We start from the raw sequence: 26,861 nt of genomic DNA on the forward strand, positions 1-26,861 counted from the left end.
ACTAATGACAGGACTGCTCTTATTCTTTGATGGGCGGCTCAGGTGTTTATTGCAACAGTGTCTATAGGCAGTTACATTTGTTAACATTCTCAAAGGTCTAGGAGGGATATCAAGAAATTAGAACTCTGATTCTATGCCCTCCAGGATATATTCTAGTTGCTGAGTGGAAAGATACCTCTTTTCCTCCTAAAAAACAACGAAGAATGCATCTGCCCAGAAATGATAACTCTGGCCAGATGTTCCCCGTTTTTTATTGTATAAAATAAATATAATACAACATTTATCATTTTAACCATTGTAAGTGTACAATCCAGTGGCATTAAGTACATTCACAATATTGTGTAACTACCACCACTATTTCCAGAACTTTTTCGTCATCCCACAGAGAAACTCTGTACCTGTTACACAATAACTCTCCATTCCTTCCTACCTTCCCAGCCCCCACCTAGAAAACTCTATTCTATTTTCTGTCTCTATGAATTATCTATTTTAGGTATCTCATATTAGTGAAATAATATGATATTTGTCCTTTTGTGTTTGACTTTTTTCATTTAGCGGAATGTCTTCAGGGTTCGTTCATATTGTAACATGTGTCAGAACTTCATTCCTTTTAATAGCTAAATAATATCTCATTATGTACATACCAAATTTTGTTTATCTCTTCCTCTGTTGAGGGACCCTTGGCTTGTTTCTACCTTTTGGCTATTGTGATAATGCTGCTATCAATATTTGTGTGTAGGTATCCATTTGAGTTCTTGTTTTTAAATCTTTTGGGTATACACCTAGGAGTGGAATTACTGGGTCATTTGGCAACTCTATATTTAATTTCTTATGGACTTTGAGACTCTCTTTCATCATGGGTGCACCATTTTACATTCTCCCCAGCAATGCACAAAGGTTTTCCACTTTCTTCACATCCTCGCCAACACTTGATACTTTTCATTTTTGTTTTTATAATAGTCATCCTCCTGGGTGTGAAATAGTGTCTCATTGTAGTTTTGATTTGCATTTCCCTAATGATATTGAGAACTTTCTCATATGTCATTTGTATCTATTCATTGCAGAAATATTTATCTTAAGCCCTTTGCCTTTTTAAAATTAGATTGTCTTTTTGTTATTGAGTTGCAAGAGTTCCTTATGTGTTCTAGATGTTAATCCCTCATCATGTGTATGATATGGAAATATTTTCTCCCATTCTGTGGCTGTTTTTCCACTTTCTTGATAGTGTCCTTTGATGCACAAAAGATTATAATATCAGTGAAGTCCAATTATCTATTTTTTGATGTTGTCATATGTGCTTTTGGTGTCATGCTTAAGAAACCCTTGGAAAATAATTTAAAGATTTTTAAATTATTAATAAATAAATAATTTAAAGATTTTTCTTCTAAGAATTTTATAGTTTTAGCTCTTAAATTTGGGTTGTTGATTAATTTTTAGTTAATTTCTGTATATGGTGTGAAGTAAGGGTCCACACTTATTCTTTTGTCTGTGGATATCCGGTATTCATTCCCACTACCATTTGTTGAAAAGACTGTCCTTTCTCCGTTGAATGATCTTGACACCCTTTTCAAAAATCAATTGACCATGGATGCGAGGAGTTTACTTCTGAACTGTCTATTCCATTCCATTGTTGCATATGTCTATCTTTATGCCAGTACCATACTCTTTTGAAACTGTTGCTTTATAGTAAAATTTGAAATTGGAAAGTGTGAGTTCTCTCATTTTGTTCTTTTTCAAGATTGTTTTGGCTATTTGGGGTCCCTCAAAATTCCACGTAAATTTGCCAGATATTCCCTTCTTTTTAAAATTGCACAAATGAAAATGAAGGCAACCAAAGGAGAAATAAGACTTGCAGATAATCTCACAACCTAGAGGCACTCTCTTTTAATTATTTTTAAGTATTATACAAGACAATATGAGATACCACTTCATACCCACCATGATGGCTATCGAAAAACCCAAATAGTCACAAGTGCTGGTGAGGATGTGGAGCTATCAGAATCCTCTTACAGTGCTGGTGGGAATGAAAAATGCTGCAGCCACTCTGGAAAATCATATGGCATTTTCTCAAAAGAGTAAACATAGACTTACCATATGACACAGCAAATTTTACTTCTAGGGGTATATACAAGAAAAATGGAAACATATGTGCACATAAAAACTTTTCACATAGGGCCGGGCGCAGTGGCTCACGCCTGTAATCCTAGCACTCTGGGAGGCTGAGGTGGTGAGGATTGCTTAAGCTCAGGAGTTCAAGACCAGCCTGAGCAAGAGTGAGACCTGTCTCTACTATAAATAGAAAGAAATTAGCCAAACAACTAAAAAAAATAATAATAAAAATAGAAAAATTAACCCAGCATGGTGGCACTTGCCTATAGTTCCAGCTACTCAGGAGGCTGTGGCAGGAGGATTGCTTGAGTCTAGGGATTTGAGGTTGCTGTGACCTAGGCTGATGCCACAGCAATCTAGCCTGGGCAACGGAGTGAGATGCTGCTTAAAAAAAAAAACAACACAACTTTTCACATAAATGTTGATAGCAAAATTATTCATCACAGCTAAAAAGTGGATACAACCTGTGTATTTATCAATAGGTGTGCTACAACCTGGATGAACCTTGAAAGAGTTATGCTAAGTCCACTAAGCTAGTCACAAAGGACCACACAATGTATCATTCCATTTATGTAAAATATTCAAAATAGGCAAATCTCTAGAAACAGAAAGTAGATTAGAATGGTTACCTAGGACTGGGGTGGGGGTAGGGAGATGGAGGCAGAAGCGTTCAGCTTTTGTGTGGTAATGAAAATGTTCTAAATTTGATCATAGTGGGAGAGGCACAACTCTGAATATACTAAAAGCTTGTATACTTTAAATGTATGAATTGTATGGTATGTGAATTATATATCAGTAAGTCTATTAAACAAAAGACATGTGGCTGAATATATTACTTCATACCTTCATTTTTTTTGTCACTTAATATAACAAGACCTGAAATGTTATTTAACTTAATTATTTTAATGGCCACACAGTTTTAATGAAAGTAGAGATATCATTATATATACACACATATATATATATATATATATACACACACATTATATATACACATTTGTGTGTGTGTTTGTGTGTCTATGTGTATAGAGTGCCTTCTAAGTGCTAGGGATTAAATGATCAATATTAGTCAAACCTGCATTGTTTAGTGTTTAGCTCTCCATATGTACTTTTTTTCCTGATATAAACTGTGTTGGCAATTATAAGATTTAGCTTGATCAGTGTTGACTATTTGTGGAATAATCATGCCAGTGAAAGTCACGACAAGTAGTGATTTGTCATTTTGTTTAAGGCCCAAATTTGGATCTTACATGCTGAGAAACTGATGTGTGGAAGTTAATCATTTAGCTATTGATCTGTCCAGTATTGCACCTTAATTAGGTTTATTCATGAGTTTGGAGTTCAGGAGGGTCTCTCGAATGTCAAAGGTTTATACAGCTGCTGCAGCAATGGCATTGGGATGCTTGCAATGATAGCAGATGTAAGATACAACTTGAAAGATAAAAGGCCACGTGGATAGTCTCAGGAGAAATATGGCAGAAGTTGCTACAATTTTTAAGGCCAGTTCTGCTAATGATGGTCAGATTTCTTTCTCTCATAGCAACCTTGTCATGGTAACCAACCATAGGGGCTGATTGGGTCCTAGTGGTAGCTCCTTGTAAATCAGGAGAGGGTTGAGCTTAAATAAGTTTAAATGCAATATAATAACAGCCTTATCTGGGTCACTAGTGAATAAACAAACACGTTAGTTAATCTCTTAGAAAACTTTCAGTATAATTTTAGAGTCGGAAAAATGTTGTCTAGGCCCTTACTCCCTGATGTCCGTGAGTCCTTTATATTTTTTTTCTTTAGATACTGAAATTCATTTATACTAAAAGTGAATGGCTAACTATAGCTTAAAGGTTACCCCTTGTGAAGAAGAGGCACGTTAATGTAGGTCAGGCTACATAGGATATCATAGAATATCACACCTCAAATGTGGTCAGTCAGGCTGTGAGGTCTCACCACTAGACATACAGTACCTATTGCATAATCCCTGTTTTGTGTGACATTTAAATTTGGCTGAGATGAGTCATATGGTAATGAGATGCAAAATTCTCAAGATGAAATTCAGAGTGGCTCCTGAATGTGTCTTAGAATTCAGTGGCCATTTGGGACCACCTTGGGGGTGTAGCTGGCTTGGGTCCCACTAGTTTCATTTGTTACTCAGAGTAATGGCAGTGTTTGGTTTTAGTTGAGCTTTGTGTTGTTTTCTCTTTTTTTGAGTGATGAAGCAACAGGAAGGGCAAAAGCTGATATTGATATTTTAATACATATTTTTATACTTGCGTGTCCATCTATTTTAAGTGGCTTGCTTTTGGAAACAGCTGGTTCAAACCCTTGTTTTTGCATTTGAAATATTCTTTGTTCCGTTTGCAACCATGCACTGATATATTTTCCCACATTTCCCTTTTTTTTTTTTTTTTTTTTTTTTTAACTTCTCCACTGATGTTTTTGTTGCCTATCCTGGGAAGATCTGTGTTTCCATTTATCAAAACAAATGGCAAGCTGGGGACCATTTAAAGCGGTTTTTTTAGTTAATAAAGCCAAGCCAATCTCCTTGTTCTGTTATGTTAAAAGTACATTATCTTTTTATTGCCGGTTCTGTATGGCTAGGTCTGTTTTCTCTCTCCGCAGTCTCAGGGCTGCCCCACTTGCTTACTGTGTAGAACATTACCAAATCATTAAGGGTGGGGCGGCACCAGCTGACTTACAGTAGAAACCATTTCTCAAAATAACCACAATAGTGCAATGCCGATGTGTAATTTACGTCACAGTTTGTTTTTATGAAATAGTTTGTGGCGTTTTCATTTCTATTCCGGATGGAATCTTGTTCTCGCTCCCTTTTAATCAGGCGTTTAATTTATTTTTATTATTAATATTTTCCACTCCTTGCCTTGGCATGCCTCCAATTTAACAGCTTTGATGAGGGGGAAAACACACACGCACACAAAAAAAAAAAAAACCCCAACAGATCTTCCCCCACCCCGACTACTCTCAAACATCAGTTTAACTGCAAATGTTTTTTCCCCTTTGATGTGTACTAACTTTGGGTAGTATGTTTACTGCCTTAAGAGATATTTAAAACTATGGTGGGACACAGTGCACATTTACACAGAGCTGTAACCACAAATTGATAAAGTTGATGTACAACTTTGGAATTTTAAACACTTTCAACCAATTCAAGCTATTTAGTCATATGCTCTGCTGCATTTTCCTTTTACAAATGTCTTTCTGTATAATGTCCTGTAATTAGAACAGGAAATCATTGAGTAACTGCAAGATGAATAAGAGCACTTAGACTGAAAGGAAAATTACCTTCCGAGAAATTATATTCTTTTTTTTTTCTTTCTTTCTTTCTTTTTTTTTTTTTCTACTGCATGTTACAATGCTGGTAATGATAGTAACAGCTGTAGCTACTCTTATCTGTAGAATTTTCATGCTTAGGGTTTCTGGAATAAAAAATTTCATTTTCAGTAATAATCAAAAGTAAATGGACAGAAAAATAGGAAATGGCTAATTATGACAAATATTTGGTGTCACAACAGAGCAGCAATTAAATGGAAACTTCAATATAATTGTCAATAGTAGTAAGAATTGGAATAGTGCCAGGTATATAAAGTTGATGCTTTGCCGTTGGTTGGTTGCTAGGAGCACAGTGAAAAGTATAAAGCTTCGAGAAAAGAATGTCTAATGTAATAAAGTAACAGAAGGAAGCATAAATCATTGTGAGAGTCTCTCATATTGACATTATTTTACTTTAATTGTTTCAAAACTAGACATCAAGTTTTATAACATGGGAAAATTCATATTTACTTTAAAAAAAAAAAAGAAAGAAAACTATATGTTGTCTTTGAAGCACAAGGGACATTGTGTCTCAAACAGCCTTCGTACATATTTGGAATCTTTTAAGTGAAAATCTTTAAATGTTTGTTTCTATTGGCATCCAAATGCATTTGCCCTAATACGATTAAGAGAACTAAAGGGCAAAATACTTGGCAGATTTTTCAGTTGAGGTAATTAGGTGCAGGAAGGAACATGCATATTTTTTCCACCAGGCTCTATAAAATCCTGGTGCGAAGGTTTTTTTTTTTTTAAGATTTTTTTTTTAAGCTTACTGATGTTAGAAGTAGATTATAGTGGTTTTCAGTAAGCATAATAGTGTGATGTTTCCGAAACAAGCCTCCCCTCCTCCCCCAAGAATGAAAAAGAAAGTTACATTTCTAAATTGTTGTGTAAGAGATAAAAGCAAATTTCTCCTCAGGAATTTATGTTTTCAGTCTCTGTGCATTTGGCCACCATTATCTATTTTTTAAAAAATAGCATTATGGATATTTGAAAGTCAATGCTCCATTAATTCATTGTGTTTGCTATTTCATGCATCTCTCTTGATACAAAGACAACTTGAGCAACGTGCTATTCAGAATGAATGCCTGTTCTTACCCTCTCCCCCCCCCCACCTCTTCCCCACCCCCAGCCCAACTCTGAGGATTAAAGCAATGGTATACAGTTACTGTTTGAAAAGCTTGGGTGGAGTCTCACGTTATAATTACAGTTTCTCTGTGGAATTCTGTTTTGGACTTTGAAAATATATAAATAAGTGAAAAATTGACATTGAGAGAGGTTAACAAAACGTGTAATTATGATATAAGCACAGGATTAGAGTAATTTTGGTTGAGCATTACAAGCAGTGTACTTTAGGTATTAACTTTTAATAGGCAAAGTTCTTTTTATTGAAGTTGAAATGAGGTTTAGTAATTTTGAGTCTCTTATTCCCTTTGAATATTTCATTTTAAAATGGGCATATTCACATTTTTTTCTTGGTAGGGGGAGTTAAGGAATGGGATGACATTTTAATAGAATATCATAATTATGGTTTAAAATTTCAGTCTTGGGTACTAGCAATTTATTGCTAATCATTTTCTGTTGACTGCAATCAAGTAATGCATATATAACTCAACCAACTACAGCCAAATAGAATGTGTTAGAAGAATACTCCTTAGGGTAGTACTCTGATTTCTTTTCCTATGTGGGTGGGGTTGAAAGAAAATCCTTGTTCCAGGAACACTTTGTTTGTCTTTTGCTAAACAAATATGCAATTTATCCATTCTTTATTCATTCTCAGACTTATCTGCTGGTCTTATTATGAATCGGAAAGGGGAAAATATCCTACACGGTATTTATTGGCAGTCCTTGTTTCATGGGTAGCTTTGTATAGGAGTGTTTGCTTATGTGTATATGAAATGGGTAAGGAAGAAAGAAGTAGCTGAAGAATTTAAATAAGAATTCTTGAAAGGACTGTTTGGCTTTATTTGTTTCTCAGTGTACTAGGGCAAAATAAAACATGCCAGCTGTTGAATAGTGTAATATTTTTATAGCTGTTATCAGAAGCAAGTTAATTCAATGCAAAGGCTGAGGAAGCAGTTCTAGGAGCATGGAAATCTAGATCTAGAAGGCTCTACCCAAACTCATAATTTTATGCTCTGTTACATACACTTTCCATATTGAAGTGACCATACTTTGTCTTAAGAAAAATAAAATGTTTCTGCAACAAAATAAACATATCCCCTAAACTGCAGGGTGCCTTCACTCAGTGAAACTTTGACCTCACTGAATTGTTGGTTCTTCCAGATCCCACCTTTACTCTGGGTCTTCTCTCCACTTTGATCCAGAATGCTTTGTTAATTTTCGTAGGAGTCCTGGAGGTCTCATGGGCTTTCTCTGGTTTTGTAAATATTAAAGGCAACTCCTCTGGGGATGTCTAATTGCAAGGTTGGAAATTTGCTTCTTTCCAAACACTGCGAAAATTCTGGTCCAAATGGGTGGTTCTGTTCACAAGCAACAAAGTTATCATCATTTCTGTTTTGACCTCCCCAAGCATCGCTACATTAGACCAGGCCCCACCTGTGTCTTTAGCTTCTTAGCGTGGAGATGTTAATGAGAAGTAGGAGTTTCAGGCTGGCAAGACATAGATTCGGCACTGTTTCCTATCACATGAGTAGAGAGTAGAAAGTTGATATACATGAAAGGTGTATCAATAATGCCAAATTGTTACAATAGGATTGCAGTGCTTTAAAATAATAATAAGCTAACTAAACCAGAGTAGAAGAAGTCTGGCTTATAACTGGTCAAATTCCACAGTTCTAAATGAAACAGAAGTCTCATATTTTACTTGATCAAAGGCCACCATCTCCATCCTTAATAGTGTAAATTAATTAAATCATCATTATTATTTTTACTGTTACTTTTTGAGGAATCTTGTCATAATGAAAAGCTCATCAAACCTGGAGTTAAGATATTGGGTTATAGTATCACCTCCATCACTTTTTAGTTCTTTGACAGTTTGACTTTTGACTTGTATATGTGAACTTCAGATTTCCCATAACTAAATTGGGGAATAGTAGCAAGTAGTAATGTTACTATCAGGGTTGTTGTGAGGAACAAAAGCGATATGTTATGTGAAAGACCTTAGTAAATTTTAGTGTTTTATTATCAGTACCAATAATATTAATATATTACTGTATAATGATATTATATAATAATACATAATATTATATTAATAATGAATAATAATGCCAATGCATTAATATTTGTCAATATTAATGATAACCAATATTAATGTCAATATATTAATGATAACCAACATCAATATTAGCTCTGCCCTCTAAATAGGGAAACAGTCCTTTAGTTCCTCATATTTTTAGCTAAGAGGGCTTTTTTTCATTTGTTATCTTCTGTGATACCTGAAATAAATCTGAAAAAGCAGAAAAGAGAAGGGAATTTGGTGTATTCTGTCCTACGTACTAGGTGTGTTAGAAGAGAAATATGAATAGAAATATATATCTGACAAGTGAATATATGTATTAAATATATACATATTTCAAAGCTCAAACTAAATATATCATCATAAATCTATGCAGAAAGCTAACCTCAGACTCAGAGTTACTGGTTTCAAAGCTGAGTGTGCATGAGCTACCTGGGATGCTTGTTAAAAGAGTAAATTCCTATATGCCTCAATCTTAAGGGTTCTGAGTCAGTGGTTCTTGGTGGCACCCAGATTCTGCCTTTGTACAAGCACCCTATGTGATTCCGATGTGGGCAGTTCCAAATCTGATTCACTCCAGAATGAGTGGACAGTTGTAGGACTAGTTTCCATGAGAGTGGAGGGAACTTGCCATTTTTCTTCCAACAGAAAGAGAAGGATTCATGGCTTGGCTAGTGTTTTAGGAACCACCCGAAGTAAAGAGGGATACATGTTTTGTGCTAGGATGAGATGGAGAGAAAAAAGAGGCCATTTCTAAGCACAGAAGATTGCCAGGGAGCTGATTCCATCCAGAACAGAGAATTAGGAAGAGGTTAGAGATGGCATCATGATGAAAAATGGTCTGAGAAAAACAGAAGGAGAATGAAGTGATAGGAAAGAAGTGAAATGGTCCCAAGAGTCCAGGGAATATCTGCTTCCACGAAACTAGCTCTGAAGCAACTGTTGTTTCACATTCATTTAACCTGAGAAGCACAACTCTCTCAATTTTATTTCAAGAACACTTGGAGAAACTGATGCAACTTTCTCCCCATCACAGAAAGCCAATGGCACAACCAGATAGAATTTTAGAATCAACAGGTATTTGCACAGTATTTACTGTGTACAGGAGGTGGTATTAGGTGCTGCACATGCTAAAAGGAGTAAGTCCTGGCAGTTATTGGTTATACCCCACTCTCTCATTTATAATGTCTTGGACAAATAGAGTATAATAATACAGAGTGAAATGACGCTTAGATACTCTGGAGTTCTGACCATATTTGCTGAATATTTCCACTTAGTCTTTTTGTGTTTTAACTGTATAAAAAGCATAGATCTGAACCCAAAGCGTGAACTTAATGTCTTTGCTGTAAGAATCTCAGATTGGAGTATCTTGGGACATATGTAAGCATCTCAAAACTTGTTTTCATTTGGAAATTTGCCTTCAATGTAAATATATTTCCTTTTAATTAAGTGTGCCAGCCGATGAAGTGGCTACCCACAAACCAGGCAGGAGTCTAAGAAATGTACACTGTTAGAAGTTGTCATCTTGTAAGCCACTAAACATCTCCATTCGTAGAGGAGCCTCCAGCCTGAGGAACTAAGTGAACATAATTAGAAATACATCTGGGTATTGGCCTCCTATCGGAAGAGGTCACATGCACACCTTCCATTGGTACTAGTTATGTTCCATCATTATGTTCTGTCCTTGCTCATTCGTCTCCCACTGGTTACCAGATGGCTATAATAATGTCAGTATCCTTAACAACTGTCTTGTGCGATTCCCTGCAGCATGGTAAGGGCTTGAAATATTGAGTGTTTTCTCTTTGGATAAGCAAGTGACAAGTCTGGGAATTGCTCACAACCGCTCTGATGGTCTGGTTGTAGAGTAACAGCAAACTGGGTCATGGAGCCTAAATTCAGCTGGATGTTGTTCGGGCAGCAGGGCTACGTAAAGGGGGTGTTTGCCATTTCTCTAGCTTAAGAGAAAGGAAGCCTTCATCCATGCAGAATCTGGGTTTTAAAAATGAGCACAAAATATAGCGAGGTGTAAATAAGAACTAAGATCACTGTGGGAGGAAGCTTCGCTAAATCTGCTGAATTGTTCTCCTGAGTTAAGTTGGTTCTGATGGAACTCTCTCATAAGGATGCTTGGGGAGACCTCTCAGCATGGTTCTCTGAGATGTGCCAAGCTACCAGATGGATTTGAGGAACATTAAAAGACAGGGGGTATGGGGATGGGGAGGGTGGAGAAGGTGGGATGTATCAATCAAGTTGGGATAGATCATGCTGCAATAACAAATGGCCCTCAAATCCCAGCTGCTTAAAACAACAGAGGTTTATTTTCTGCATATGTTACATATGTCCTTTGGATAAACCAGGGGTTCTTCTCCCAAGACCCAGGCTGCCAGAGTAGATGCTGTCTGTAACATTACAGATGGCCAGAACAAAGGCAAAGAGAAATTGTGGTCAGTGGCACATAGGCGCTTAAAGTAGCCACCCACTCCAGCCATATTCCATTGGCCAAAACAAGTCACTCGGCTATGGCTACTGGACTCCAAGAGAGTAGGAAACACAGTCTTTCCACAAGCCCATAAAGACAACAGGAAGTATTTGCTGAACAGCACTAATGACCCCCAGCAGATGGTAATGCTATTTAGACGCATGGACAGCTCTCTGGGGCCAGATGACCCTTTCAGAGGCCCCAACCCCTGCAAAGATTGCTCCTTGGGGTTTCATCCAACAAAACCATCATGAGTTGAAAATGTATTTATACCCCTAACCTACCAAACATCCATAGCTTAGCCTAGCCTACCTTAGCCCATCGCTGGGCAAAATCACGTGGCCACTTGGTGCATTATATTGTGTGGCTGAGAGGTTGCTGTGGCTCGCTGCCACTGCCCAGCCTTGCAAGAGAGGATCTGTCACCAGCCGTGGAAAATCTCAAACTTCAAAATTGGAAGTCTACTGAGCGCGTGTGGCTTTTGCACCCTCGTAAGTCAAAAATCTCAAATGGTGGAACCCTTGTAAGCCGGGGACCATCTGTAGAATCCAATATAAGAATAGTACCGAACTGTAGAAATAATTGTAAAGAAGCTCAACAAAGTTCTGCTTTTTCCCTACGATGATGACTTCAATGCTAACAAAATATGTCAGTTTCTCTCAAAACAGTTTGCTTGCTGGTGACACAAACGTTGCTTAAGGTGTCTACAGGGTGTCGCGCACTCTTTCTTTTCTCCACAAAGAAGCTCTGCGGGGCACCCTGAGGTTTTCTGTTGCCTGGATGGGTGAGGTGGGGCCGGGTGGGGGAACGGAGTGCTGATGTCCCTTACACCGTGACAAGGACGGACTGGCTGGCGTGAGAGTCTCGGTGAAGACCACATCTGTAGTCCCGAACCAGAAGTGATTATGGAAATGATGCCACAGCCATGGGAGTTCTCTGTCGGAGGGAAGAGGGTAATGGAAGTGTTTTCTCGTTTCTCTGTCTAGGGGAGGACGAGGAAGAAACGAACGTGATAGTTCTCAGCTACCCCCAGTACTGCCGGTACCGCTCGATGCTGAAACGCATCCAGGATAAGCCGTCTTCCATTCTAACGGACCAGTTTGCATTAGCCCTGGGCGGCATCGCGGTGGTCAGCAGGAACCCTCAGATCCTGTACTGTCGGGACACCTTTGACCACCCGACTCTCATAGAAAACGAGAGTATATGCGATGAGTTTGGTGAGTCTTTTTTTTTTCCTCCTACCTGATGCTTGCGTGTCTGTGCCTGGTCAATGTCAGTTCTTGAGACGAGCGGGTTGATGGGGGACCGGGCTGGAGTCCACCAGCTGCACCTGCCACACTGTCCCCAACCCCCTACACTGTTCCGGCATAAGGTGCACTGCCTCCTTGGCAGCCTCTGTTTACCAGGAGGAAGAGATCATTATCTAGATTTGTTGTCCAATAGAGAGTCTGAAGTTGCTTGGTTGACCTTGAAGTTGGACTTTGGGACAGAAAGCTTTCATGTCAGTTCTCTCTCAAAAGGTTTTGGCTATTCAGGTTTTTGTTTGTTGTTGTTGAACTGATCACTCCTTTTGCTGTGTTATAAGGTACTGTAAAAATGCACCAATTGTAACCACTTTGATACCATAAGGTGGATAAAGAGATAGGTAGGTAGGCAGGTAGGTAGATAGATGGATGGATAGATAGATAATGGATACCCATGTCCCTGAATTTTTTTGTGTACACACACAACATACATGTACTGTGCCCACCAAAGATGGATATGTGCACACACATCTGCATCTCTGCCTAGTCGACTGGTCCTGTGTTTCCATAGGCAGAGGAGGAGAAGATAGCACATGATCAGTTTGGGAAACCTTGCATGGTGCGGTGAATGCTGGGAGGCAGGCCAAAAGAGTTGTTCTGTGACATCTTCACTTTCTCACATTGGTTGAAGAGATTGGATCTTATCAGTGGTTCTCAACAGACCGGACAGGGATGTCAGAATGCCCTAGGGAGCTTTATCAAATTGTGCTTGTTCCCCTTCTGTAAGGACAGGGAATTCCTATACTCTCTGGAGGCATAGACATCCCCCGCCCTCACCCCACCCCTTCTCTGGAAATCACCACTGTAGAGTGACCACTGGGATGACCACTGAGCCCTGCTGAATCCCTCCTGGGTACCTGGCCTCTGGTCCCTCAGAGCTGGAACATCCCTTGATTTTGTTGGCCCATGGTTTGCCCAAGGATATAGAGTTTATGGATTATTCAGATTGATATTATTCTAATTAAACATTGTAGACCTCAGCATGCTTTGGGGAAGTCCACTGTGGCCTCTCAAATTTGATTCTTCCTGACTCCAGCAACCCTGTTGCTGCTACTGGAGAGACTTTTTAAAGTAGATGTCTGCTCACAGGAGATGTGAGGATGAGGGAAAGGGATATGATGGTCCAAGAAGGAAGGAAAAAGAGGAAGGGGAACAAAAAGATCTAAGTGCATTGGATTCTAAAGGCCATGACATTATTTTTTCCTTATTAATTGTTTGTCCAGACGTCTTTCACAACTCTAGCTTATCAAATGACTGTCAATCTGTAAGAGGGTACTAGTGTTTGTTCAAGTTATTTTCTCCTTCTTCAAAGACATAGTTATTGTCGTGTTTTTAATATTGGAATAATTAATCTTTGAATTCAAGCAGAAAGCTGGGTGCAACGCATATTTTGAAATACCCTCTGTTTTCAGATCAGCACTTACAAATCTTCCCTTTTTCAATACTTGGGTTTGAGTTTGTCTCCCGCGTGCCCAACTTTCAAACCCTGCGTCCTCCTTGCTGTTCAGGTGGTCTCTAATTTCCTGACACAGAATAAAACTGTAAGAGAACTTTCCCTCATGTAAGAGTATTCAAAATTAGAGTTTCACAATGTAGCATAACGAAAAAAATATTTTAACCTTTTTGGCTAATTTAAGAGTTATTAGTCATTGAGTTTCAAAGCTGTTGCATCTTAGAATTGGTAATAGAAAGAAGTTCCAATTCAACAGGGATCACAATGGCTGTTAAGAGTTACTAAATTAGTTTTAAATGTTCTCACAAACACAAGCATCTGACTTTTGAATGTTTTCCTGAACTTTCTTCTGGTATAGCTAATTTTAACACTGTTTTTTTCCTCCAGCCTCTTAAAGTGGAAGCTTTCTTTTGGAATAAAGGTACCTTTAAAGAGCTTCTAGTTGGCTAGTTTAATAATTAGAATATTAGATTTTTTTTTTTTTTTTAGTGGTTTGTCTTTCAATTAGTTTGTACTTCTTAGAGTATTTCGTGTTAGTGAATGAACAGAAAAGCTTCTTTTGACCCGATTTGAGTACTTTCACCAACATCCCTTACCCAGCCGCCCACTTTTTGGGCACACATCTAAATTTCCAGAGAGCACCCCTTGAAAGTGTTTGTTAAAATGTGGCAGTGGGTTTCTCCAACCAGCTAACAGTTGGTGGAAGAACATAAATTTAATTAGTGACTAGCATTAAACAAATGTTCCTAATATTAAACACTGCCAGATGACTGAAACACTTCTGTCAGATTACGGAGAGTGCCAGGGGGCCCACAGATGAATTTTCTACACAGTATATATTCTGTACCACACGTTTGGTGACTTCAGTAATTGGTCAAATGTAATTTAGGTAACAGTATGCCTAGGCTGTAAAAATCAAATTTTATTAGCCATATCACCAGGTGGATGTTTGGTAGAGCTGATGGCAAAGACTTTATAGCATTTAGCAGCTACACCTTTGACACATGAAATTCATAAATTGTCGTAAAATACCTCCAAGGTCCTTCTCAAAAGGACAGTGTCTGCTTTCCTGTGCTTGAATAATGTTTATTTTATTAACTAATATACTTTTTTTTCTTCTATTAAATTGGATTATGGAGTGAGGGTAGGAGGGGGAGGGTATTCAAAGGATAAATAAAACATAGTCCTTGCTTGTTTTGAGGATTTAAAAATCTGATTGGGGAAGACGGGATTAACGTAACTGAAAGGTGAACTAAAGTTACAAGAAAGTCAATGATTATGTTTAATATTTGGTGAGTGTTACAGAAAGCAAGTTTGGTAGGAATGTAGCAATGAGCTGGGAGGGCGGGTGGTGGCTGGAAATCGCAGTCAGGGTGAGGGGGTCAGGGAAAGCCTCACGAAAAAGGCAGTACTTGATCTGATTTTGTTTTGTTTTGTTTTGTGGTGGTTTTTGTTTGTTTGCTTTGTTTTTTGAGACAGTGTCTCATTCTGTTGCCAGGCTAGAGTGCAGTAGAGTCATCATAACTCACTGCAGCCTAAACTTCTGGGCTCAAGCCATGCTCCTGCCTTAGCCTCCCGAGTAGCTGGGACTACAGGCACATACCATGCCTGGATAAATTTTTAATTTTTGGCAGAGGTGGGGTCTCTCTATATTACCCAGGCTGGTCTCAAACTCCTGGCCTCAAGCGACTCTCCCACCATGACCTCCCAGAGTGCTAGGATTACAGGCATGAGCTACCACGCCTGGCCTTGATCTGCTTTTAAAAGAGCAGGTTATTAGAAAACTGTTGGAAAGGTCACGATTGTTTAAGATGCATGTGCTGACTCTCCATGTTAGCTCATAGCTGCTTTGCCCTGGGTCAACTGTTGATATCCCTTAGGTTTATTCTGGCCTTAGTCACTACCCTTTGGGTGGGTTTTATAACTGGCCTGATGTCCTTTCTACCAGTGGGACATGGATGTGAATCAGTGGGTTAGGCCTAGGAAGAACCCAGACAATGGCTTTGAACCTGGCACTGACTTTCTTTCTTGGATCAAGATGCCCCCCACATTTTCTCTGTGCACCGTATAACTTACCTAAATTCCCCAGATTCATCTCTGAAAATAGACTTTGCTCTGTGGTACGACCTTGTCCAACTGCCAGACACCTCCCCCTCCCTGCTGTTTTAATGTTGTCCACTGAATAACGAGTTTAATTGAACAATAAAAGTTAAGGCTTTTAAATCTACGAGTCCCTGTAAATAAACTCTCTGTGGAATTTTATGAAGCAATTTAATGAAAAGTTTGATTAGAAACTATTAAAGAAAAATAGAATAGATGAAATTTCATCATTTAGTCCAACATTACAGTAGTGTCATTTTGATTTTTATTTACATTGAGATATTCAGAATAGAGTAAATATATCCTGGTTTTAATTAACTATCCTCCGTATTTGGAAAAGGTTATTTTAGGCTTGAAGGGTTTTGATAGCATACCATCTGCTTTCTTCACTGTAGTTTATTCAGGTCCCTTCCTCACTTAACAGCACTGTGCAATGTCTAAACCTATGACATAAGCATAAATTGAATCGTATTAATGGTAGGTGATTGAAAAGCTTCAGCCTTGACATCCTACCCAAATTCTTCCATTTTGTCAGTTACACTGCTCTTAAAGGCAGTGTGCTCTTTTCTTAGCACAAGAGAATTGACTATTTTAAAACTAAAGCAACAGACTCCCCATTAAAGCATTATGAAAACTCATTGTATTACACTTGCAATTAGGAAATGAGATTGTAATACCAACGAGGGGAAAGGAACGCGAATGGTAATTTTCTTCACACAAATCTTTATGCATAATTCCTGCCCTCGCTGTCCTGTTAGAACATCCTCACATCAGGCGTTTTCCAACAACCCCCTACTTTGCTTTTACCTTTTTTGTTTTATAATATGATTCCTCTCTTGTAAAATGCATGCTGTCATTTATATTGTGTTATTATCTATGCCGTGGAGAAAACACACACAGGCAAACGTTTTTGCCTATTTTTGTTGTTAGAACAATAAAGTGTCCACCACTTTGTAATGTGCAGTGTTTACGTTAATATCACATAGATTGATTTCGCGTGTGTGCAGTGTTGACAGCTAAATCCAAACAGGGGCACGCACAGTACAGTAGATAAACGGATAACTTTGAGGTACTGGCTTCCATCAGAGAGATGGAGGGCGGCTCGATATACATAAGTGAGATGAAATCAGTTCCTAAAGGTGTGTGGGACTAAATGGATTAAGATACGGTTGACTGAAAAAAAAAAAAAAAAAAAAGAGGTATGGTTTATTTTGGTCTGAGTTTTGAATTGCAAAGAGGCATAAGAAGTCCAAGTCATGCTTCTAAGTTTTTTGGCAGTTGCAGTGTGCGCATGTGTGTGTGTCTGTGTGTGTGTGTGTGTGTGTGTGTGTGTGTGTGTGTGTGTGTGTGTTGACCAGGGAATGGGATGGGGTAAAAGAGAGGATGTGGTAATTCCCCTGGAAAGAAAAGAGATGAGATGGCCTGTCATCAGGTCTTTGGTCCATGTGTAGACACCATGAATGCTGATCTTCAGGGAGAAGAAGTTGGCTGTGTCAGTATTAAAACACACTCGGCTGGGGGCCGGAGAGGAGGACGGCAGGGTATGGTAAAAAGAGTGCTACGCTTACAGACAAATAGCTCATGTTAAATCAGGGCTCAATCATCACATTCTCTACGCCTGGGCCAGGACATAAGGTCCCTCACTTGCCCCATCTGTAAAATCAGGTGATAACAGCCAACTTACCAGACTCAGAATAAGTCTGTATTCATTGATTAAAAAAAAAAAAATTCCTCTTGATAAATAGAGATTCTTTACTGTGCCTATTAATTAGAGCCTTCAGTCTTGGACAACTTGTATTCATCCAAAAACTATCTTACTCTTTGAATAATAAAGGAACCCAATTCCATGAGGCTCTTGGGGTCTTGCTGGAACCTTACTCAAAAAAGAAAAGTTTTCTACTTTTTACAATATGTTTTAAAGGAGCTTTTCTATCTCTGCACTGAACTTTCCATTCCCATTTTTCCTGAAATAATGACATTCTAGACCAAAGGGGAGTAAAAAAAAAAAAAAAAAAAACAAGCAAAGGGAGAGAGAGAACAGATGAGGGGACAAAACCTTGAATTTTTATGAAAGAAAACTCAGGACATATGAAATTATTTTGAAGCATAAAGGACAAGCTGGGCTCTGCCTCTTCTACTCTAAATAGCACATGTTTTGCTGGAAATGAAAGGAAAGGCAGTTGTTTTGTTAAGGATCATGGCAATTTGTAAGTGAGTAAACATTTTTTTTCCTTGCCAAAGTAGGTTTCATGGTCACAGTGGATTTTGGTGATCAAATGGCTGAGTTCCTGGCCCCTGTCCACATTCGCACGTTCCCTGCCTGCCTGCAGTGCCCACTGACCTCCCAAATGATGACAAGGCAGACATTTTTCTTTAATTGACCTTAGTGGGAAAGGAGGTGTGTTTCCTATGTAGCTCTTTATGCAGACGACCTTCACCTTCAGAGACCTCACTTGGAGGACTGCTTTGTCTTGAAAGTTTTCTAGAGGTTTTGTTTATTGTTGGAGAACGGTCACACTAAGTCACTCTTGGTGCCTTTTCCTTGTCACAAGTGTTGCCAAGGTGGGAACAGAAAGAATGTCCATGTCACCATACAACATAGCAAACCAAACCCGACTCAGTGGGCTGGTGGAGGTGTATTGGATGTGCTCTGTGGCACGTGGCATGATTGACACAGGGGCTCAGCTTCTAAGACAGTAGGATGGAAGGAGAGAAGGCCTCCTTTCCATATGGGCAGAGGCCTTGGAAGCTAGGACACCATCTCTCTTGGAGATTTAGAAAGAGAATTTTTATGTTGCCACTGTAAATTAACTTGCAGAGTCATAATATATGGAATGAGTAGGATTAGTGGATTCCTTTTCTATTTTTGGAACTTGAAAGGAGATTTAAAAATAACTCTGGACCCTTTTTTGTAGCTGAGTGGACTCCATGGGTTATTAAACACCATTTGGACTCATAGGTACAATAAACTCTTGTTCACCCCAGAAGAGAGGATTTGTGTGTATATTGGCTAATATTTCACCTAGCATTTCACCCAGAAAAGCAAGAAAGTTATATCCCACTACATTAGCAAGATCAACATATTCTTCTCTAGGGTGAAAGAGATATTTTTATCAATTAAGACATACACATACACGCTACAGGAAGGAGCCAGGTCATTGAAAAATCACAGGCAAAAGTGCTGGCCAGGGGTGGTGGAATGAGGTTCAGAATAAGTCTATATACACTTAATTTAAAAAATGCTCTTGGTAATGAAAATTCTCTATAATCCCATTTATTTTAACCTGTCAGGAGAACTAGATTGATTTAAGTTCTTTGGGTTGTAGGTGAGGCTGTTTAGGGATGCTTAGAGCCTAGTACAGTGTCTGACACACACAGTACATCCTCATTCATGCATTCATTCATTTAACCAGTGTCTGTTACACACCTATTATGTACTAAGTACTGTTTTGGTCCCTGTGCACAACAGTTGTGAACAAGACAGAAATTTCCCCACTCTTAAAGAATATACATTGTAGTATATGGAAAAGGGGGTGACAAAATGTGAAGTGATCATGGACTATAGCTCACAGGTGTGACCTCACAGGATGGTTGTGAAGATTAAATAAGTTACTGAATAAACCCACACTTAGATGGCCCATGGCAAGTACTATTTAAGTACTCGTCGTTACCCAATTCGTCTTATACTTCTTACACCACCGAACAGAACCTTAACCACATATTGTCTCCTCGATGGTTCCTTAAAAACATCCACAAAATTGTTTCATACTTATATAGACTGGGGGGGAAATGAAATATCATTTGCTAAGGAAAATCATTCAACATCCATTCATTCCAGAAATACTTGTTTGTTGTCCCTCTGCACAGAATGTTTCCCAGATATGGGTCTGTCTGGCTCCTTCCTGTCATTTGGGCCCAGCTCAAATGTCTCCTCCCCAGAGAAGTCTTCTCTGACCGCCCCTCTTCTGAAAGTGGATGCTTTCCCATCACCCAGTGTGTCTAATTTTCCTGTAACTCATCATTATCTGAAATTAACTCCTGTATTTGTTTCTTCATGTGTTGATAGTCTGTCTCTCCCCTCCCTCCCCCATACTACAACTGAAGCTCTTTGTAATGTTATCAGAGAACGTTCTGTCTTGTTCATAATAGTGTGTCCAGGGTCCAGAACAGTACTTGGCACATAGTAGGCATGTGATGGGTATCGTATATATATATTGTGTGTCAGTCTCCCTACTATTCCAAGTTCACAGGTGAGCATGTGCTCACATCTCCCATGGCTTCCCAGAGAAGCAGAAATGAGGGTAGGGCCCTTTAAGAGCTGGAGCTATGTAGGAGTTGAAGGGGGCAGATAGTGAACTTGAACTTCCCTGTGTCCTAATGGACTCTGTAAGACATGGGGTTTCCATGCTGACAGGACTTTCATTATGCACCTCTCTGTAATTTTCTGCTTAGAATGCATTGGCTTTCCCAACTTGGCATCCTTCTTTAATGAAAAAATTATAGGTCTAATTTCAAAAAATGAAATGTATGCAAGCTTTCCTGCTTCTGTCACTTCTTTATTCCTGTAGCACATAAATCATTTCCCTTTTTAAAATTAAATTTCGCTGGCCATGATTTGGTAATGGGTTTTCAAAGGAGGCAGAGGAGCCAAGCTCTTGGCACAAGAGCGGGCTGTGCTGCCTGCTCAGGAAATCTCCTCATTGCTGGCTGGCCTGGGCCTTGATTCCATCATCTGGGCTTTATGCTCCCTTTGGAAGTTGCCTAGAAATTCTCTCCCCAAGAATCTCTCCTCTGAGCGGCCTTTTTGGCTCTCTGGCCGCCATCTTGGAGGACCAAAGAACAGATGGGACTTAGGCAGAAGAAGACTGGTACAGTAATGCTCCTCAGGTGCTGATCCAGTCATTCATTGAGCACCGACTGCATTTAAAACTCAACTCCAGGCATTGTTGGGGTACTGGGCCCTGCTGTCTAGATACTTGAAAATCAAGTTGTCTGAGATGAGACATGGAGCAAAGGCCCACTGCAGACATTATCTGTAATCCTCTTACCAGTCCTGCATTTCACCCATGAGTGGCCTCAGAGAGGTTAAGCAGCTCCTTAGGGGTCATAGGCCTAGCGTGTTACTGAAGCAGGAGGTTGGCAAAGCAGACCCGGCACACATACCCAAGTCTGCTGGCCCCACTGGGCTCACTTTTCTGCTACAAAGTGATGGAGCTAAGAGTTGCGAGTTATTTTGAAGTTCAAGGGAGAAAATGTCTGCCAAAGCCTTGTATAATAAATGGGAAAATTTGCCGTATAACAGACACTGCAAAGCAGTCTGCTAAGGGCTAAGGGCTATCAAACTGTAGGTGCTGCTGGAGTGAAAATATGCAGGAAAGACGCCCTAATGTCAGGGGAAGCCTCTTAGAGGAAGTGGAAGTAGATCCTCAACTGGAGCTTGAAGGAGGAAGTTATTTCAGGTGAGGAGGTAAATACTCTGGACTTTGAAGCTCAAAGAAAGAAGTTGTTTCCCTTGCCATTGTTAGCTCTCTGTGTACACAAAAAGCAGCCTCTACAAGCAAAACTCTTGTTTTCTTCCTAGGAGGTGTTACATTCCCACGAGGAGGGCAGGTGCCCCTGAGCCCTTGTCTCATAGACCCCGTCATGCTTAGGACCCAGGGAAATCCTCTTGGAAGACAAATCTACTTGTGTCTTACTAAATTGGATCTCTCCCTTGGGTCTAGAAGGAAAAGGAGGGATTCACCAACTTTGCAGTAGTGGGCAAAGAGGGAGGCATCTTCTTGGTTTCCTGGCTGCTTAACAGGCTGCTTCTAGACTCCAAGAGTCGCTTCAGAATAATCTACCCTAGCAAGTCACTCCTTGTCCCATCTGTGTTGCTCAGTACTTTTCCAAAGTTTGTTTCCCCCCCTTTCTGCCTGTTATTAAAGTTAAAGGCTTCAATTGTGTTTCTCTTTACTAGATTTTAAGGTCCTTGAGGGGGTAAGAATCGTGGCTTACTCATCTTGGTTACAACAACATTTGTTGTTGAAATGACATAAGAACTCTGCTAGATTCTAGAGGGCTTCATATCGATTGCCGTTCTATCTTCTGTCTTAGATAAGTCAAGTATTTCTTGACCTTAATCTTTCAGCTTTAGTTCATCGCCAGTTGATTTAATTCTCAGGGGAGAGTGTCTAACTCAAAGGGACTCTCAACATTTACTTATTTTTTCAAACCACAGAGATATCGTTCTTAAATTGGTCAGTGGTCTTTGGCTGAAGATTGTTCATTTGTGAAAAGACTTAAATACCCTGTAGTCTGCACAACCTAGAATGGTGCGTTTTCTAGAAAGAAGCATCCTTACGTTAGGACAAATGGTATCCTGTATCCAGAGGTCACCATGTCAACCTTTCCAACTTCTAACTCACAGGTATCAGAATTCATTTTGTAAGTCAAGCAATAGTGGCTGGTCCATTTGCATACAGGGCATTGTTAGGTTATAATTAAACATGGGCTCTGAGGGTCAGGAACATATTATAGATCACAATTCAGACTAGAATTGTATCAGAAAGTGTTAAGAAAAAAAATCCTTAGCCAATATAAAGTTCTTATATGGAAGATTACTTGGTGAATGGTGCTGACACCCCAACAATCCTTTATGGATCATTGCCTTGCTCCATGTTATTTATAGGATGGGTGAGGATGAGGATGTTTCTCAGGAGAGTTCCATGGAAGATCCTGTACAGGCAAGCTCATGACACACATGGTTTAGCAGGTCACACTTTCTTCTCTCCATCCCAGGCATGAATATTATGTCTTTGAAGTAGGAGATCAAATATTTTAACAAGACATCTTAGTCTGCTTTGTGTTGCTATAAAGGAATACCTGAGGCTGGGTAATTTATAAAGAGGTTTATTTGGTTCATGGTTCTGTAGACTGTATAAGAAGCATGATGCCAACATCTGCTTCTGGTGAGGGCTTCGAGAATGTTCCACTCATGGCAGAAGGTGAAGGGGAAGCAGACATCACATGGCACATGGTGAGAGGAAGGAAACCAGGGGACAGAGGGGAGGGAGGTGCCATTACCAGGAAGATGGCACCGGGCTGTTCCTGAGGGATCCTACCCCACAATCCAACACTTCCCACCAGGCCCCACCTCCAAGATTGGGGTCATGAGATTTGGAGGGGACAGATATCCAAACTATAACACAAGGGTATCACACATAGTACCAGAAACAATCGTTTATCAGGGAGCTGAGTCCTGCCCCATTCCCGGGACGCTTCCCTTCAGAAGGAGAGAGGATGCTGCTGGTGCTAGCTGGTTTTCTTGAGGTCTGTCGCACAGATGGCAGGTACCATGTCGCAGAGAAGTCATCGCATGCCGCAGCTGTTGAGAGAAAGGAAGCTGAAATGTGTTGGGACTAGAACAAACCTAGGGACTGTTGTGGAGCCCCCCTTAAGTTGTCTCGCTGACCCTGGGTGCCAGTTGAGCTGAGGAGGGTGTCTCAGAGATGCGGAGAGCTTGGCTGTGCCACTCCCAGCCCAGGTGACTGCTCCTCACACCCTCAGCCCTGCTGTTAACACTTCGTGAGAGGAGTGTCCAAACACGTGCAAGAGGGCTCCTTATGCTTTTCAAAGCACCTTCACCCAGTCTTGCCTCTGCACAACTCTGCTGAACTGGGAGGACAAGTGTCGCTGACCCCATTGGGCAGTTGAAGAAGCTGATCAGATGAGTCAGTGGCTAAACGCTAGTGCAGCAGTGGTGACAACGCCATGGGACTCGGGCACCAGCTGCTCGGCCTGTGCTCTGACTGCCATCCCCACGATGGCAGCCTGGAGCTGCGGGGCATGGCATCACAGTGCACGAGTATGTCCAGCAAACCCTAATTCACCAGAATCTTCTGCTAACCAGCTCCAGCCCCCATCCTCTTGGTACAGTATTTCAAGGAGGGAAAAAAGTGAATGGGGAAAAAACAGTTCATGTTTTTCAAAATATTTTTTCTCATTCTGAAATTATATTCACTATGAAAAGTGCAAGTATAGTAATAATAATAATTGCCACTCTTCTGTGAGCATGACCCATATGTCAGGCCTTATGTTAACCCTTTACATACATTGTCTTGCTTAATCCTCAGAGCATTCCTATATGGAAGCTCTTATTAACCATCATTTCAACAGAGGAGCAAATTGTGGCTAAGAAAAGCTAAATAAGCCCAAAGTGACACAGCTCGTGAGTGGGTGGTCAAGCCAGATTCCAGTCAGGTCTGTCTGGCTTCCAAGTTGGTATGCGTGTCCACTCATCTATCATCTCATCGGTGTTACCGAGTTCCTTCCAATCTTTTTCCAAAGCATTTTTATTTACTTGAGAACATTTTACGTATGCAAATTTTATGGCTTAAATTTTTACTTATTATAAATTAAACATTTCCCCATATTATTGCAAATATTTTATGACACCGTTTTAATGATTGCATAATATTGCATAAAGTGAATGTATCAGAGTTTACATTGGCCCTTTCTATTAGAAGCCTAGATGGTTTCCTCTATGGTTTTGTTTTGTTGCTATCATGTACAATGCGTAATTAACATTGTGATGAACATCTTTACACATAAAAGCATCAGTATTTGATAGATTCCAGGAATCTCTTATTGACAAAATTATTTTCCTTCTAAGCAATAGTGAAGAGATCGGATAATCAGAGTCTGCTATGGATTTTACAGCTGTGGGTGAGGACACTGAGCTATTTGGGGGAAGATGTGATATATTTTTAAGAATGCATTTTTTTATTTTTAGTTGTTATTAGTATATAGTTGCATGTATTTACAGGGTACACGTGATGTTTTGATATAGGCATACAATGTGAATTTATCAAATCAGGGTAATTGGAGTATCCATCACCTCAGGCATTCATCATTTCTTTGTGCTAGGAATATTCCAATTTCACTCTTTTAGTTATTTTAAAGTATACCCTAACTTATTGTTGATTATAGTCACACTGTTGTACCCACACGATATTTTGATACAAGCATATAATGTATAATGATCAAATCAGTGTTCAGAATGAAGATCCAGAGTTTCTGCATGGCTCTAAAACACGATTCTTCAGGGAATACTGGGCACAGGTGAGAAAGTGAGCTCAGGCAATGATTTTCACACCTGCATCCCCTCCAGAAGAAATTTACCAAAAACTTGATTCTTGGGGTCTACCTCAGACTTGAATTTGAATGGGTAATGTCTTGTTACCAATATTTTTTAATTGACAAGTATAAATTATATATATTATTGTATACAGCATGTTGTTTTGAAATATGTATATATCATGGAATGGCTAAATTGATCTAGTTATAATTAGCTTATGCATGACCTCACACTCATGTTTTTTGTAGTCAGAATACTTAAAATCTACTACTGGAACTTATTCTTCCCATCTAATTGAAATTTTGTATCCTTTGACTAACAGCTCTCCAACTTCCCTTCCCCCATTCCCTGGTAACCACCATTCTACTTTCTACTTCTTTGAGTTCAACTTTTCAGATTGAATATATAAGTGAGATCATGCAGTATTTGTCTTTCTGTGCCCGGCTTGTTTCACTTCACATAATGTCCTTCAGGTTCATTCATGTTTTTGCAAATGACAGAATTTATTTCTTTTTTAAGGCTATATAGTATTCCATTGTGTGTGTGTGTGTGTGTGTGTGTGTATGTGTGTGTGTATACACCATATTTCCCTTTAAAATTTTTTTAGTTTTAATTTTTATGGATACATAGTAGTCATACATATTAATATTTATGGGGTACATATGATATTTTGATACAAGTATACAATGTGTAATGATCAAATCAAGGTAATTGGGATATCCATCACCTCAGACATTTATCATTTCTCCAATATACCATGTTTTCTTTATTCATCCTTTGAGAAAAACATAGGTTGATTCACAGTCTTGGCTATTGTGAATAATGCAGCAATGAACATGGGAGCACAGATATCTCTTCGACATACTGATTTCATTTCCTTTGGATATATACCCAGTAGTGGAATTGCTGGATCATATGGTAATTCTATTTTTAATTTTTTGAGGAACCTCCATACTGTTTCCCATAATGGCTGTACTAATTTACATTCCCTTGTTACCAATATTTTAATCACACTTTTATGCACACTTAAGACTGAGACTCAGCGCTGTAGGCATGCCTCAAAGTCGAAGTCGGTTGCAGTGGTGATGGAGAAAGGAAGTTGACAAAGTAATTATTACCACCGGCTCCTCCTGTAATTGCTCGTGTTCAGGTGTGACGTGGGAACTACTGAGCTGCAGCTAGTACTGACATCAGTCAGAGTTGGGCCAGGGTAGCGGTATGTTCCTTAGACAATTACAAAACGCTTTGTGTAGCTGAAAGTGCAGAGCAGGTGTCCTCAAACTACGGCCCGCGGGCACCCGCCGAGGACATTTATCCCGGCCACCGGGTGCTTTGGCCGCCGCTGCCTGTCCTGCTTAGCAGCCGACTCGTCCCGGGCCCACAGTGCGCACTCTCCAACGGTCTGAGGGACAGCGAACTGGCCCCCTGTTTAAAAAGTTTGAGACCCCTGGTGCAAAGCCATGACTTTGGAGGGGTTTGCTCTATGCTATTATTACTGAGAAATTCAGAAAGGGCACTTGACCGGCGGTCAGGAGAACTGCGTTCTGAATATGACCCTCATACCAAATAGGAACCTTCAGCCACTCAGTTTACCTCTCTACAACTCCACGTGTTATATGTGAATTGGAATGTTGGACCAGGTATTCAAGCTTTTTTGGACCTCAGGTCTCTTTGAGAATCTGATGAAAGCTATGAATGTTTTCCTCATAAAAATGTATATGCAAACATAATAAAAATACTATTGGCTTTGAGGAATGTTATTAGTGAAAATTAAC

General features: G+C 39.6%; 1 protein-coding gene across 3 annotated transcripts in view; it reads left to right on the forward strand.

Annotated features, from left to right (window-relative positions):
• The window catches only part of ARID5B (AT-rich interaction domain 5B), a 179,556-nt gene that overhangs the window by 75,167 nt on the left and 77,528 nt on the right, over nucleotides 1-26,861 (forward strand). For 2 of the 3 annotated variants that reach the window (XM_012762747.3, XM_076010026.1), the window contains exon 4: nucleotides 12,098-12,328. The exons of the other annotated variant lie outside the window; for it this stretch is intronic. In XM_012762747.3, the coding sequence (XP_012618201.1) occupies nucleotides 12,098-12,328 (231 nt within the window). The remainder of the gene's footprint in view (nucleotides 1-12,097; nucleotides 12,329-26,861) is intronic. 3 annotated transcript variants of the gene reach the window in all.

Source organism: Microcebus murinus, chromosome 14 (assembly GCF_040939455.1).
Source record: "Microcebus murinus isolate Inina chromosome 14, M.murinus_Inina_mat1.0, whole genome shotgun sequence".
In the NCBI taxonomy this organism is placed as follows: Eukaryota; Metazoa; Chordata; class Mammalia; order Primates; family Cheirogaleidae; genus Microcebus; species Microcebus murinus.